This window comes from Rhipicephalus microplus, chromosome 9 (genome assembly GCF_043290135.1).
Source record: "Rhipicephalus microplus isolate Deutch F79 chromosome 9, USDA_Rmic, whole genome shotgun sequence".
Classification (NCBI taxonomy): Eukaryota; Metazoa; Arthropoda; class Arachnida; order Ixodida; family Ixodidae; genus Rhipicephalus; species Rhipicephalus microplus.
This window is the reverse complement of record NC_134708.1, coordinates 70,853,905-70,869,114: the sequence shown is the minus strand read 5'-3', so window position 1 is coordinate 70,869,114 and position 15,210 is coordinate 70,853,905. Positions and strand designations below refer to the sequence as shown.

General features: G+C 43.2%; 1 protein-coding gene across 3 annotated transcripts in view; it reads left to right on the top strand.

Annotated features, from left to right (window-relative positions):
• LOC119163269 (acyl-coenzyme A thioesterase 13) overlaps nucleotides 1-15,210 on the top strand; it is a 59,867-nt gene that overhangs the window by 616 nt on the left and 44,041 nt on the right. For all 3 annotated transcript variants that reach the window (XM_075873790.1, XM_075873788.1, XM_075873789.1), the window contains exon 2: nucleotides 9,385-9,572. In XM_075873790.1, coding sequence (XP_075729905.1) covers nucleotides 9,385-9,572 — 188 coding nt within the window. The remainder of the gene's footprint in view (nucleotides 1-9,384; nucleotides 9,573-15,210) is intronic.

The window sequence follows — 15,210 nt, the reverse complement described above, 5'->3', positions numbered from 1 at the left end:
GAAAAAAAAAAATCGAGAATGATGCAAATGAAATGAGTAAGTAATGAAAGAACCCTGGAGCAAAGAAGGCACGGAAGGAGGGTTGTTGGAGTCTCAGTGGGGATCGAACCCAGCTCTTCTGCGTGGCAAGCGGATGTTCTACCGCACGACCACGCCTCTGTTTTTTTTTTTCCTTGCCTTGCAAATCATGACTGTTCACATTTTACATATTTACATATTGGTCCATATTCAAATGCGTCACAAAATACACCCACAGAATTCATTGAGGTACCGTCAGCTCTTGGCTGGCTATTAATCAATACTTGGGCATTCGTAACAATCGCTCAATGCACCCAATCCAGTCTGGCACATCCTCTTGGCTTTTCAGGATTTCAAGAAAATGGCACACAGATTTGCAAAAATATTGGCGCACAGCTAGCACTTCTACATCCGCGTTTTCAAAGGCACATCGGGTTTTCCATATACTGTGCAGGCCCAGAAGCATGATAAGATCATAAGGTACACCTGCCTCATTTTTAACCGAAAGAAAACAGATGCCACGTGGACTTAACGGTAATTCTTTTTTCAAGGTTCTTTGCAGTATGTCCCAGAAAAAGTCCCCGCTCCAGCAATCTAGAAACACGTGTTCAATTGTTTCCGGTTTATTACACAAGTGGCAATTTGTGCTCCATGGCACGAATATTCCCTTATCCTGCAACCACGTTTTAACTGGTAAGGTACCTGTATGTAATTTAAAGAAAAAAGTTTTGACCCCTGGCGCTACAAGCATTCTTTTAACACGTTTCAGAACATCCTGTCCTGGGCCTGCACAATATAGCTGACGGTACAATGGAACAGGCAGTAAAACATCGACAAGGTCTCTATACAATTTTTTACGTGGTACTTCAGCCAGATACTCTAACGAAAATCTTACTGACAAAAAGCGGAAAGACGAAACAACTTCTTTTAAATACCCTTGTATTGGTCCTTGCATATTTGATGATGATACGAGAAATCCCGGCAGCACTCTAGATAACCTTAGTTGTATAACAGTTCTCAAAAAGGGGTCATCCACATCACGGAGAAAAAGGAAACGATTGACAAGTTGTCTTATGTACAAATGAATTAATCCGAGTCCGCCATCTCTAACTGTTCTGAAAAGGTTTGAGCGGCTTGATCTTTCCCATACAGAGCTCCATATGAAAATTGCAAATACTCTGTGTATTTTCTGTACACTTATTCTACTGCAGTGCAAAATCTGCATTACGTACCACAGCTTGCTCACCAGAAACAAGTTGCACGTTGTGGCCCGTGCGAACATCGAAATACCCCAACCTTTCCATTTTTCTACATCATTGCGCAATGCCTGCGTTTCTTTTTTCCAATACGGTTCACTGTCATGATAGAACTCCAGCGGCACTCCTAAATACTTCACTGGTGTTTCCTGCCATTTAATGTTTAGAAATACTCTTGGCGTGACGTCCCATTCCCCATGCCAGAAGCCAAGGCACTTATCCCAGTTCACGGCACTACCACTCGCCTGGCAAAAAGTTTTCACGGCATTTACAGCATGCATTATACTCTCATAATTTGTACAGAAAACTGCAATGTCGTCTGCGTATGCGAGGAGGCTAACCTCAGCTTCATGCAGTTTAAAGCCGCTTATTGCAGGGTTATTAATTACACTTAAGCAGAAAGGTTCAATGAAAATAGCAAAAAGCAGGGGCGATAGTGGACACCCCTGTCTCACTGACCGCAGCACAGGTATACGCTCACCCGCAGTTTTATTTATTACCAATCTCGTCGTGCATCCAGTGTAAGCCATGGGCACTCCTTCGCTAATCAAACTCCCTACGTTAATGTGCTCAAGTAATGAAAGGAGCACGTCGTGCGGCACGCGATCAAATGCCTTTTCGAGGTCAATTTGAAGCATGGCAACATTGAGATGCATAGCGTCACAACTTTCTAGGATTGATCGTGCTATGTTTATGTTGGTCATTATTTTCCTTCCCTTTATGCCACAAGTTTGGTGGGGCCCTATCAGTTTTGTCATAACTGTCTGGAGTCTTCTGGCCAATATTTTCATCAATATTTTATAGTCAACATTAGTTAGGCTAATTGGTCTATATGCAGTAACACTTCTTAACTTCGCGGGATCTTCTGTTTTAGGTATTAAGACCGTGTGGGCTAACAAAAACGATGGTGGAAGTTGTTTACACTTAAAAGCCTCGTCAAATACCTCCCTCAAAATAGGTGAAACTACGTGTTTGAATTCCTTGTACACTGCAGCACTAAGGCCATCTGGTCCTGGAGACTTACCATTGTTTAACTTATCAATTGCTTTTTCAACTTCTCGCTCTTTTATAGGCAATTCTAAAATTTTCTTTCTTTCGTCATCAAGTCTTGGCGTTAATGAAATGAAATCGCTATTAAAACGTTCTGCGTGTACACTGGTTGGTGTGAATAACTCTTTGTAATATTCGAAAAAAGCACCGGATATTGCTTCTTTCGTATGGCACCTTGTTCCTTTATATTCTATTTCTCTTATTTCATTCCTACAGGCATCTCTCTTCTCAGCTCCAAGAGCTCGTTTTGTTGGCATTTCTCCCGCTACCAAGTTTTCTGCTCGAGCTCGAATCAATGCTCCATGATAACGTTCTTGGTCTATCAACTCTAGCTTCTGTTTAGTTATGTTTATCTCCTCTGAAAATGTTCCGGCCTGAGTACATTCATCCGCTACTAACTGTTGTAAGTTTTCACGCAAACGCACTTTCTTTCAGCATGTCTCAGGATACTGGCTCTCTCAAGTGCTTTCAGTTTAATGGTCTGTTTAAATATTTCCCACTTATGTCCCCAGGATTCAAGTGTTCTATTTGCTAAGTCTTCTATGCCCTCTAGGAAAATCCGATTAAACTATTCATCCTTTAGTAGCTTTACATTAAATTTCCAAAGGTCCCAAGAGAAATGTTTGTTATTCCTTTTGTGTTTACCCATTGAGAATGAAACCAAATAATGATCACTAAACGTAACAGGTGTAACTCTGTAATCATGGCACGAAGGAATGATTTCGGAAGACACATATACTCTGTCAAGTCTAGCATGGCTTGAACGCTGAAAGTGGGTAAACATAACCCCTTTTCCACTGCAAAGACATTCACCCACGTCCTCTAGCTGAACTTTCGCCACCATATCGATTAGAACGGCAGTGCTTAAATCTCTGTATGGCCTGGAACTTGATTTATCTATACTCGAACAAACGCAGTTGAAATCCCCGGCCAAAATTAGTTTACGTTCACATTTCAAATACACATCAAGTTTTTCAAAAAACTCCTTTCGATCTTGAATCACAGTGGGTGCGTACACACAGATTACTCTCCATTTTTCTCTTGGTAGGGATAAATCACATATAATAAAACGACCCGCCTCGCAGGTAGTTTCGCATTAAGGCTCTGCCGAATTAACAAGAATTAACTCCACTTTCGCATTAAGGCTCTGCCGAATTAACAAGAGGCAACCTGCAGATGTACCCACCGCGTGACAAACGCACACATCAAACAGTCTCGTGAAAGGCTGCACCATTCGCTGAGCGTGCTCTTCACTCTCTACTTTAGTTTCCTGTACAGCGACGATGTCTAGATCTTGTTCTATAATCAGGCGGTAAAGCTGGTTTTGCCGCTGTTTGGCAGAAAGCCCACGTACATTTAGCGTCGCCAATCTAATCGTCGCCATCGTGATGAGAGAAAGCCGAGCGAAAGACGCTTACCTTACCAACACCTAAACAACTGTCCGGCCGAAGCTCAAGGCGTCATCCCGTCGCCGCCGTGTGAAAGCTACGACGAACGCAGGCGGCCAGCACCCCGAGACTTTTTGGAGCCAGCCACTCGCCACTGCCCTTGATCTTCCTGGGTCAGACGCTGCTGGGACGCCGCGTCTCCCTCATTCAGGCGTCGCTTTACTGGTGTAGCTTCAACTGTGTCCATGTCCGAAGTAGCGTCGGACCCGATGACTGGTTCAGCCTTGTGCTGGGTTTCCATTCGAGTTGAACGCCGTTGCGTTGGAGTGCCCACAACCGTATTTTCATCTGTGTCTTGCTTAGGTGTCTCCATCTTTCTCTCGCTGGTCGCCACTGCATGAGACGCCTCCACTCCTGCCTTCGACGCCGCGGCCCTCTCTGCTTCCTCTTCATCCATGAGCAATTCACTGTGGTCAGCATTTGTTGCTCGACTTGCTGCACTGGCATAGGAACGAGTACAGTCCGCCTGCTCATGCCCAAAAGCGCGACAACCAGCGCACCTTGGCACCCTGCAGTCGCGACGAATGTGTCCCGTGTTCCCGCAACGCAGGCACAGCGGTGCACTCTTCCTGGCACGACCACCAGTGCCATGCCGCTTCCGAGACGCATCTGGTGGGGTATGCAATCCGTAGTAACGCCTTCTTTAAGTAGTAGCCGAACGAATCTTGTGGTTGACTCAACTCCTTCGAAGTCTTCGTCTCTCCACTTGTCGCTGATAACTTGTTTCACTTCACCGTACTCCCGCAAAGCACGCCGTACACTCTCTGCGTTGACGTCAAAGGCTACCCAATGCAACTTGAGACGCACCTCTTGCCTTTCTGGGTCGACGACGACGCAGGGCCGGTCTTTCACGGAGAGTAGGCCAGCGTCCAGAACTGTCTTCTTGGCTTCATCTGTCTTCATGTTAAGAAGCCAGACGTGCGACATCTGATACGCTCCTATGCCGCTTACCTCTTGAATGATGCCTAGTTCCTTGAGCGGCTTTCGGAAGTCATTAATCCCGTACGGACGCGCTGCGATGTCGCAGTGTAGAACCAACGTGCGTCTGAGTCCTTCTTCTGTGGGCAGTGGTGGCAGAATTAAACGGTAGTCCTTGGGAAGCGATGTGCACGAGAAACCGCGGCCGGCGTCGGCCGCTGTAACAGCTCTTGAGGAGCCTGCCATCCTGCGTCCGCACGCATCGGTGACCAGAAGCAGAATGGCGACAACCACGCCTCTGCTCGCGAATATAGTGAAGAGAATTTTCTCTGCTTGGAAATGCAGTGAAAGTAGCTTTCATGCTTCACAACGCAACGTAAAATATGGCAATAAAAATGCGTGGTACAAGTATTCATTGTCAACGGGCATCAGAATATGTAATTATCATAATGGTTCAGTGGTTGACAGCCGGATCCACAGTACAAAAGGCATACACGCTACTGCGCCTATTCCCTTGAAGGGTCACTCACCACCCGCTTTTAAAGACAAGGGGTGTGATTTTCTCCTCTCCTTCACTCACGATGCATCCTCCTTGCCCCTTTGTTCTTGAATGCAGGTGAACAATATCAGCACTAAGCGCTAGAGCATATCAGGATATCGCACTTCTCAGCTGCACGCAGTTATCGCAGCTTGCGCAGTTGTAAACGCAAAAAAATGAAGCTTGATTGGTTGATTGTGCACCACGCTCATGCGAAACAAAGAACCATGGGCGGCGGCTGCAAGGCAAAGCTGTGCAGGAGACAAATCACATGGGATATTTCATGTATATCAAGGAATCGAGAGCATGTACACTGTAGACGTCAGGAGAACTACTGTCTGCGTCACAGTAGTGCGCAAAAAAAGGACGAGAAATATCAGGAAAGAACATTTTGCTCTTTTTTTGTATATTGGGAGCCTGGTGAGTGGCCCTTTAAGGTCACATAGTGGGTGCATAGCAAATTCGAAAAGGTTTCATTCACTAAGAACAGGATGTCGCTATCACGTTCAACTCCCAAAGGTGAAGCTTTAGGCTCCCTTTATTTTTTAAAAAATTACGCATGTTTTTTAAAGAGGCGCATGGGGTCATCTTGCGCAATGTCTTAAGTGGCACTTTCCCCTAGTGGCTTTTCGAGATATGGCGGGGCCGGATAATTTGGCCCCTCCAGGTAGCTTTAGAATTGCGTTTGCTTTCCTTGCAAACACAAATACACAATGGCAGCTACACTATAGCCTCTACACCAGCGCTTTGCGGGCCGCACGCTATTTCGCACTTCCTGCGGGCAGACCGCAAGTGCGAATGAACGGCGACTCGCGCTGCGACGCATGCGCAGTGGCAGCAACCGCACCGCAACGGCTTGTGATGCGCTATTCTAAAACTTCCTTTAGAGTTTTAGAATAGTGTACCGCAAGCCTTTGCTGGTCTGCCTCTGCGCATGCGTCGTAATGCCAGCTGCCGAGTTTAAGAATTCACAATTAACTTTCACGGCCTTAGGTGGTGTGACTGTATGTTCAACATGGGCGTCATCGAGATGATCACTCCAAAAGCGACGGTACCGGAAAGCATAGAGCTTTCTAAATGTACACTAGAGGGAACTCTGGCACTAGTGTCTATGGGAGCTGCAATGCACGGCACTTCAGCGAGCATGGGAATGATGAATATTACACGTATTTGACTAATCTTCGTACTTCTGGCTTCGCGTGTGCTCGTGTGGCTTGGAGTTGTTTTCTCACAAAAACAAAAATCAGCAAATGTTCAACGGTTATGTTTCACCACCTTATTCTTATGGCTCACCATTCCAAATCGGGTCACGAAGTTCAAAAGGGTTATTCCTTTTCTTCAAAACAAAACATAGCAATAAACGAAACCATAAGTGCGACTTGCGACTCGCTGCCTGCAAGTACTAAGACTAGGCAAATCCCTGTACTACCCATCATACCCATAGTAGCTGAAGGATTACAGTGCCAGAGTCCCCTCGTTAATTTCAGAAAACTTTATGCCGCAAAGTACTCTTTTGGCAAAGAGTGCAATTATTCGTGTGTGAGTGGCCTTTCAATTTATGTTTGTGAGAAAGTAGGGGAGCGCTAAGATACTATATTAGGTAAATAAATGCTGGATAGCACATTGGGTAGATAAATATGTGCAAAATTGTAAATAAGGCACACCTGTACACTCTACACATTGCTGGCTATGCATAATTGCGTGCAGGGCTTGGTGTCATGTTAGAAAAGTATTATAATAGGAGTGGCAGCCTCAGTACAAATTTTTCAGTAATGTCAGAAACAAGTTCGGAGATGCGCTTAACTTACAGTTCTTGCATCGTGTTCTGCGCAAAGCTTCTTCAGCTCGCCTAAAAGCATGACGTGGAATAAGCAGATGAAAAGCAATGTTTTTTGATACCGACGCACAAGCACAAACTCAAGCCTGTCATATTATCGGCAATATGATCTAGAAGTGCTTTCTTGATTAAAATAACTACAACAGAATATCAAAAGAATGAATTTGGCAAGCAGCGAACGAAACCATTGGTAGTACAAAATTTTCACATTTAGGTGATGTTCCCGTTACTATTCTATGTTCCGGTGTTTGAGAAGTCGGTGCGGAGCGGAAACGACAAAAAAGTGCCATCAACAAGCATAAGACCGAACAAGAATTGCTGCAGATATGAATGTCATAAAGGCATTTCGCAAATGCTTCAAATGTGTAATGATGCGATGAACATTTTGAAACCGGTCCTTTCATTTCATTCTAGAGGCAGAACACATTCCTAATTTATTTCTGGTACTGTTTGTCTAGCGACCGTGTGAAGCAGATGACAAAGCGCGAAGACTGCAAACCTAGTAGTTGCTATACTCATACACAAAATAGATGTTGGTTATTTGCCTGTCTAACCTAGCTCTCTTAACCACTCATAGCTTTTTGAGGTTCTATGTTGAACGGGACGCTTACTTTTTCTCACATTGTATATAGGCTTGGAGCATTGAGGCTCGCAGTGAAATCAGCCTGCTTTTTCTTTTATTTATACTTTCTCTTTACCTTGAGAAATTCAAAGGATTATGGTAATATTGAGGCCGTTCACAACGTTGCAAAAGGACCACAAACACGGGAAAATAAGTAGCAAGATATGCTGTTTGAAGCAGGTATAAACCTTCAATCATCTCAACAGAGGTTCCGGCCACCACGGCTCAGCGGCGCCACGGTACCTGGAAGTTGCGAATAGTGTAAATATAATAGTGCAATCTAATTGCCAATGGTACCGCAAGCATTTGCGATTCGGTTTCTGCCAGTGCGCATGAGTAGTAAGGTGAGCTGCTGTTTGTGCTTGCGGTCTGCCAGCAGGAAATCCGAAAAAGTGTGTGGCCCGCAAAGTCCTTTTGCGGTGTTTTGAGTGTGCGTCAGTGTATGCGGGGGGACAAACACTGTTCGAAAACTCCCTATATTTTAATTAGCGTGCACTAAGGCAGCAAGCATAACGTTTGCGTATGGGTGCCATACGAGTTTTAGAATAGCGTCTGTCCCCCCTGCAAATGCTGACCCACGTTTGAAATGCCGCAAAGGCACTTTGCCGACCGCAAACGGTAATGATAGCGCTATGATGCATACGCAGTGGTAGCGACTGCAACAGATAGCGTTTTCGTGCATTATTCCAAAAGTTCTTATTACTATGCCCTCAATCTCGTAAAATATTGCTCGCTTCAGTGTGGAACATATAATAATGACTCTGTTTAGTATAACAGCATTGACCTTTCGTATGGATGAACATAAGCTAGCAAATTAGGCAAGTGTTTATAGTAAAATTCAGGATTATGTATAAACAGATAATCCTCTGTCAAATTGAGGCAAAAAAAAAGCTTGAGTCTAGAAAGTCAGCCTTCCACATTAGAAGAATATCTGCTTTAATTCCGAGTGAACATATGGCAAGTGAAAAAGATGCAGTAGTTACCTTGAGGTAGTTGTATCAGATTTTCATGGTGTCGCTAACCCTGGCAGCACCTTCTCAGCTTTACTTAACCTCCTGTCAAACAAGTTACACCTAATTGTGTGTTGAAGAAGCAAAACATAAAATTAAGCTAGTTCTGTAAACTTGCTCTGCACCACAAATGCGTACAAACAAGTACATTGAAGTATACTACATCGTACTGTGAAGTGCCAGCTCTGGCAGTTGGGTGACAAGCTCAAAAGAAACGAGCCTTGTCTTTCCCTTTTTTTTCTTTGTAATCAACTTCTTAGTGTGAAAATGAAAAAAAAAAGGCTTTATTGAATGCTTTATCAGTTCACAGCCAGATACAGTCTCAAAAGGCAGAGAAAGCTTGGCCCATGAGGATTGAAATGCAGCAATCAGATTTCTCTACTACTAATCAAATAGTTCTGGTTACCTATATAGCATAGTTGTCTAGTGATGGTGGTTGCCAATCGTGCAGCTTGCAAAATCAATCTAAAGAACGCGACGTGCAGGGTTTTGTGCGATTGCCTTTGAGGTAGATATCCTGCTGCTTTCTAAAGCTGTCCCTTACTATAAGGCGATCTGATGCTTCCGCTGAATTACAATATAAATTTATTTTATACCTGTATAATTCTTCATAGTACGCTCAATCTATGAACCCCTCTTCAATCTTATGCTGAACTGACCGGCCACTTCTCATCCTTCGTGCTGCAGGTGAAGATGATTTCCTGTAAGGATCATGTGGCCCAGTTTGAGTTGCAGCTTGAAAAGCCACACTGCAACCTGAGCAACACGCTTCACGGTGGCATGGCCACTGTCCTGATTGACCTGTACACCTGCGCGCTACTAAGGACGGCCTACGAGAAGAACGTGCTGTTCTCCACCACCGAACTGAAGGCAAGGTGAGTCCCTTGGACATTCATGTCACTGTAGGTAAGACTGACTTGCACACTGCGTCATGCTGTAGGACATTCAATATGTGCCTTATGATACTTGCGATAGGTTGCTACTGTGCCCGATAGATTGTTACAATGCGGAACTGGCTTTGATCTGAGCCTGAGAAAGTGTGTCCGAGATTAATGTGCCCATGCTTGCCAGGGCAACCAGACACCAGGAAAAGGAAACAAGTCAGCACATGTTAAATTTCGAAAATTTATGATTGGGGAACTGCTTTGTATGAAGCCAAAGATGACATTAACAACAACAGTAGGAGCCACATGAATGAAACTTCACCAGTTCTCAGTCGTGCTTCCAGGTAAAAAAACTGAGAATGCTTTATTGTAGAGCAGTGTGCTCTCAAAGAGCCACCCAAATGTGTTTAGAGCACTCTATTTTACCTCGCATGAATGAAAAAAAAAATACTTCCTCCTTTAGCAGCAACGCAGTCTTTTGCACAAATAAAGTTCTGCTCTTCTTTTTCAAGCTGATAATTGTAGACCGTTACTGAGATGGAAACGATTAATCACTTGATATATCTCTTTAACACCTCACACATGCATACTTTTCGTTTATATGATCTAAATTTATTTATTTACGCACAATACTACCAGTCTCATGTCGAGACCATAGCAGCTGGACATATCATTTACAGAAATCCAAGTTTTATTACATAGAGAATAAAACAAATACAGCACTTTTTATTTGCAAACATACAACAAACAAAATGCAAGAAACTTAAGTGCACCGAAACTGAAATATAGAACACTGATATGTATATGAATAAAATATGCAACAGATTTGGGCTAGAAACTAAAATGTCTAACTAAAAAACACAGAAATTAAGAATTCAGCTTGGTTCAGAAAAGTGAAAGTTTAACGAACATCAGTACAAAGAAGTTGCTTCAGATAATGGAAATTGAAAAACACCATTACTCAAAGGCTGTTTACTAATTGCTTATAACATCTTTCAATGACTTAGAAAAATTGACTGGATTACGGTATTAGTTATGAATGGAAAAAGAAAACAGACAGGTATCGTTATTGCAAAACAACTCCTTCAGTTTTTATGAATGAGTATGACGGGCGATGTGTGATTGGTAATGTACTTTGAAGCATATAGTTTTAGTTGTTTGTGTATTATCTGGTGAAGAAATATCAGATGACCTCCTTTTGCTCTAATAGCTAAGGTTGAAATCCCTGACTGTGTTAGTAAAAAAGTAGGCTAGTCACTGCTCCAGTATGTCTTGTGAATAAATCTAATTGCCTTTCTCTGATTGCATTCCAACTTACATGTATGAGTTTTAGTGTGCGGAAACCGTATGATATTAGCATATTGAAGAACAGGTCTAATAAATGTCGTATAAGACAAAAGTTTCGCATTTGTTGGTGCTAGTCGCTCGCAGATAACTTTTAAGAAAAAAGAATTTTTTCAATGCTTTAGAATTGACATTGTTAATGTCCGATGCCCACTTAAGGTCTGATGTTATTGTTATGCTGAGGTACTTGTGCACTCTAGTTACCAGGCGACCGTTAAGTTCGTATTGAAAGAGTGACGGGCACTTTTTCCGTGTTACAGTCAGGCAGAGTATTTTGTTTGTTTTAGGGTCATTTTTCATGTACCACACCATTCGGTTATTTTTCTTAGTGAGTTGCTGAGCAGAAGGTAATCTTCCCTATTGTGTATTTCTGTATGTATTATGCTGTGTGCAAAAAGTTTAATTTTGCAAAATCAATGTTACATGCTATGTCATTGATAACAATCACTATTTATACTCTGGGACCCTCATCTGTATACAGGTGTTATGTAATCAATGCTTTGTAACAAATAAAAGCTGAAAATGAATTGAACTGACAATAAAGAACCACAGCTGGCCCATTACGCAGCCCTGTGGGATGCCCGAAATCACAGGCAGAGGAGCAAGTGAGGGGTTTTCGATAATCACAAATTGTGATCGATTCGACAAGAAGCTCTGTATCCATGTAGTGATGGGTCCATCGCCAATGATGGCACCAGTTTAAGTATGACACACGCAAACGCCTTACTGAAATCTATAAAAATATATCTGTTTAGTTCTGGTTGTTAATACGTAAAGCAAGATCGTGAACAACTTCTGTTAGCCGAGTGACTGTCAATAGGCCTCTTCAAATATCATGCTGAACATTTACCAGAATGTTTTCTTCAGAATATGTGGTTAAATGCCTGAGTATAATATTTTCCAAAGTTTTACATGATGTGCTGGTAAGTGAAATTAGTGTGTAGTTGGCTGATACATTTGTGTCTTCTGACTCATGAATCGGTACAATTTTCGTGACCTTCCAATCTTCAGGTAGGTCTGACATCGAAAGTTAATTTCGGAAAGTAATACCAAGATATTTGCTATTGTATTCTGCAAATTTCTTTAAAAATTCAGTTGGAATATTATCCCGACAATTTGCTTTCTTGACATTCAGCACAAGTAGCTGATTGAATATTTCAGACTTACTTGGCATCATTTATACAGTTAAACTTGGATATAACGAAATTCACAAATTGCCGAGAAAATTAGTCATGAAGAGGATTTCGTTATGTGCAGGTTCGGCACAAAAAATTAAAAAAAAAATAAATGCACAAATTAACAAATGGAGAACTCAAGGTGAAGCTCACCCAAAACTCTTATTTAGCGGTAAAAACTGCGTTATTGCGATAGCAATTATATAGACACTTGCCGGGTTCTTGCCGTCCCCGCCATGTTCTGTAACAAGTCCGAATCGATAGCATGCCCTCGCCCATCTTAACTTTTACAAGTGAAAGCGTGCGGGCACTGCTGAAGTTGAGATCAAATGAGCCGGCCCATCTCTATCGCCTGGAGGGCACATACAATAACATCCACCCGCGTTCGCATCTTGGAACTCCCGTCGAATGCTCAAACAGAAAGGAACCACCTGTTTTGAATGAACATGAATAAAGCAGGAGGGGGGGGGGGGGGGGTCGAGTATCAACAGTGAATTTCTATTTTAAGCGTGCGGTCGCAATCACTTGCGCGCGTGTATCTCGGCAAGCATCAGTGTTTTTTCAATGCCCTATGTGAAAAGAGCACTTCTCCCTGGAGTGGCCATTTTTGCTCACACCAGCGTTTCGTTGGAGTTTCGGGATATCTAATCTAAAACAGTTGGCTGCCAGCCTTACTTGGGGTAACATTACAATTTGTTGCTCTCGCATTCATTGCGTTGCATTCAACATGCCATCGTGTTGTCACCATAGCTAATCGGCTAATTTGCGAAGGCTATGGTCCCTCGAAATCGCAGCGCAAACGGAAACTCGTGATGAGTCGACCTCCGAAGATCCGTCGTTGCCACCGTGGTCTCAGAGAGTTTTCATCAGTGCCTAATCTGACATCCCCTCGAAAGTGACAAAACGGTCCCCATTAAAGAAGAAAAAAGCAATGCCGAGAGTTGCCAGGGGCCACACTCTGCGTGTGCAGCAAAACCATGCATGCGCACACGACGTCAAAACTGTAGGGCGATTAAGGGGAAAACCACGGTAAACTATTCAATAATGCACTCTCCATATTTAGCGTGGTCCCACGTATATGACACTGATTAAAAGTATGGACTGCCAATGCAAAAGTTGCTTTATTTTTTTTTTGGTTTGTCAGAGAAGAGCACATATATGCATGTGTCCACTGCGTCAAGAATGGCGGCAGCACCGGCTCGTGGGGCTCAGGCCCATTTGCTCTCGCCTAATAGTCGCGGGAGCCACGCGTACACTGCCACCGCTTTGAGCTATGTCAGCAGCAGGGCAACCGCGGAAGATGCATGCTCGTGCCAAATTGACCAATCGGGGCTTGATTCCAAGATTGTCCGTGGCAAAAATTGGCTATATCAAGGTTGTCTCGCGCTATTACTTTGTTGCATAGAGATCGCAAATACATGTGCTTCTATAGAGTAGCGGCAGGGAATAGAAAAACTTCGATATATCGAGGAATTCGTTATACAGGGGTCCTTATAAATAGGTTTAACTGTACTGTGAGCAGAAATGTTCTTTTAGTCAAGAATCCAGACAGCAACAAAAGAAAAAGCAGTGTTTTCTAGCTGTTTTGAACGCAAGGTCGTAATTTCCCAGCTGTATGCACTACAGTAACAGTCAACTCGCCTCTTGACAGAAGCGTTTTGTACAGATCAGCAAAGTGAATTGCTTAACAAACCTTTCAATAACACAGATAGCTTTTTTAAAATACTGGGCTAATTCATTGTATCGAGGAGAGCCATAAGGTGGGTTAGTTGGCATTTATTAGTCTTAAAAGGTGCACTAAGTGAATGCAGACACGGTACAGAATGAAAAAATACGGGACACAAAATGTCGAGTGCAACGTTATCACTCGATGTTGTGTGCCCTGTGTTCGCTGTGTACTGGGTCAGTGTGTCTGCCTTCACTCGGCACACCTTTGAAGTTGAATGCATTATGTCAGCAACAAGCATTGGGGGTTCATGGGTCTTTTTTTTTGTCAAGCAATAGATCATGCTAAGCCATTAAAATCGAAAGAAACGTGATCAAGTTAAGCCAAGCCTTCGTAGTGTGCAGGCAAAAAGCCAAGAAAGAACGGAAGTCCCTCATGATTTGAAACTTCCTAATGTGAAATTAGAATGCAGGAGGACTCCCGCATTCTGCATCAGCAGCACTGAGGTTCTGTCGGGGCAATTCATTTAGCAGCAGGAGCCGCAGACTGATCACCTTTACAGGTTGCATCGCGCATTGTCGAAAAAGAAAGTGTGAACACTGGAATACATGGTTCATGTGGAGCTCGTTCATAATTGCAACAAGGAAACACCAGCGTGAGATAATGAAGACGAAGAAAGCAGTGCTGTCCTTGTTCTCTACAATGCTCAGTATGGAGCACCTGTATTGTTTTTTTCAGCCTATTCTGCTTTGTAGCCCTCTTTTGAGTGTAGTCAAGCACCATTCACATGGTGCCTTCTCTCTCTCTAACATTGGCCAGCGTATTGCTGTACATTTCATTTCTGCTTGAATGGGAAACCACAGCAAAGGACCATCAGCTGTTTCAGGTCTGACCTGCGTTGAAGGGCAGCATTTCAGTAATTAACTGAATGCCCCAACGGACGGCCCATCAAAGCATCGCCGAAATAGATTGGGTACGGCGCTTGTTTAGCATTACGTTTTCATTCTCAAAGAAAATTGTAACAGTGCGTAATCGCCAACGCTACTGAACGCACATGTTAATGATTTTCCAACAAGAATTTTACTGATATGTGCTATCGTGAGCAATATGAAAGGGAAAACGCCAAGCATGTCGTCAATAGCCTTAAACCCAAAGCGAGACTCTTCGCTGCAGCTACACTGGAAAATAAAGTGGGAAGAGCGCTGCTGTCTCTTCAAGTGTTGGGTCGCTTGGCTTTGCTATTGCTGATAAAACGTGGCAGCTGATTGCATATCACTCGCAAGTATGAGGTGGGTATGCAAATCGGAGGAGGGCAGTGTGTTGTCTAGCTCCGCGCTAAATGCCGCTTTTCTATTCATTTGTGTATGTGCGTGTACTAACTCATAAAAATCTAGATACAGCAATATATAATTCTTTTAAAAACAAAAACAGCGCTGATCTTCGC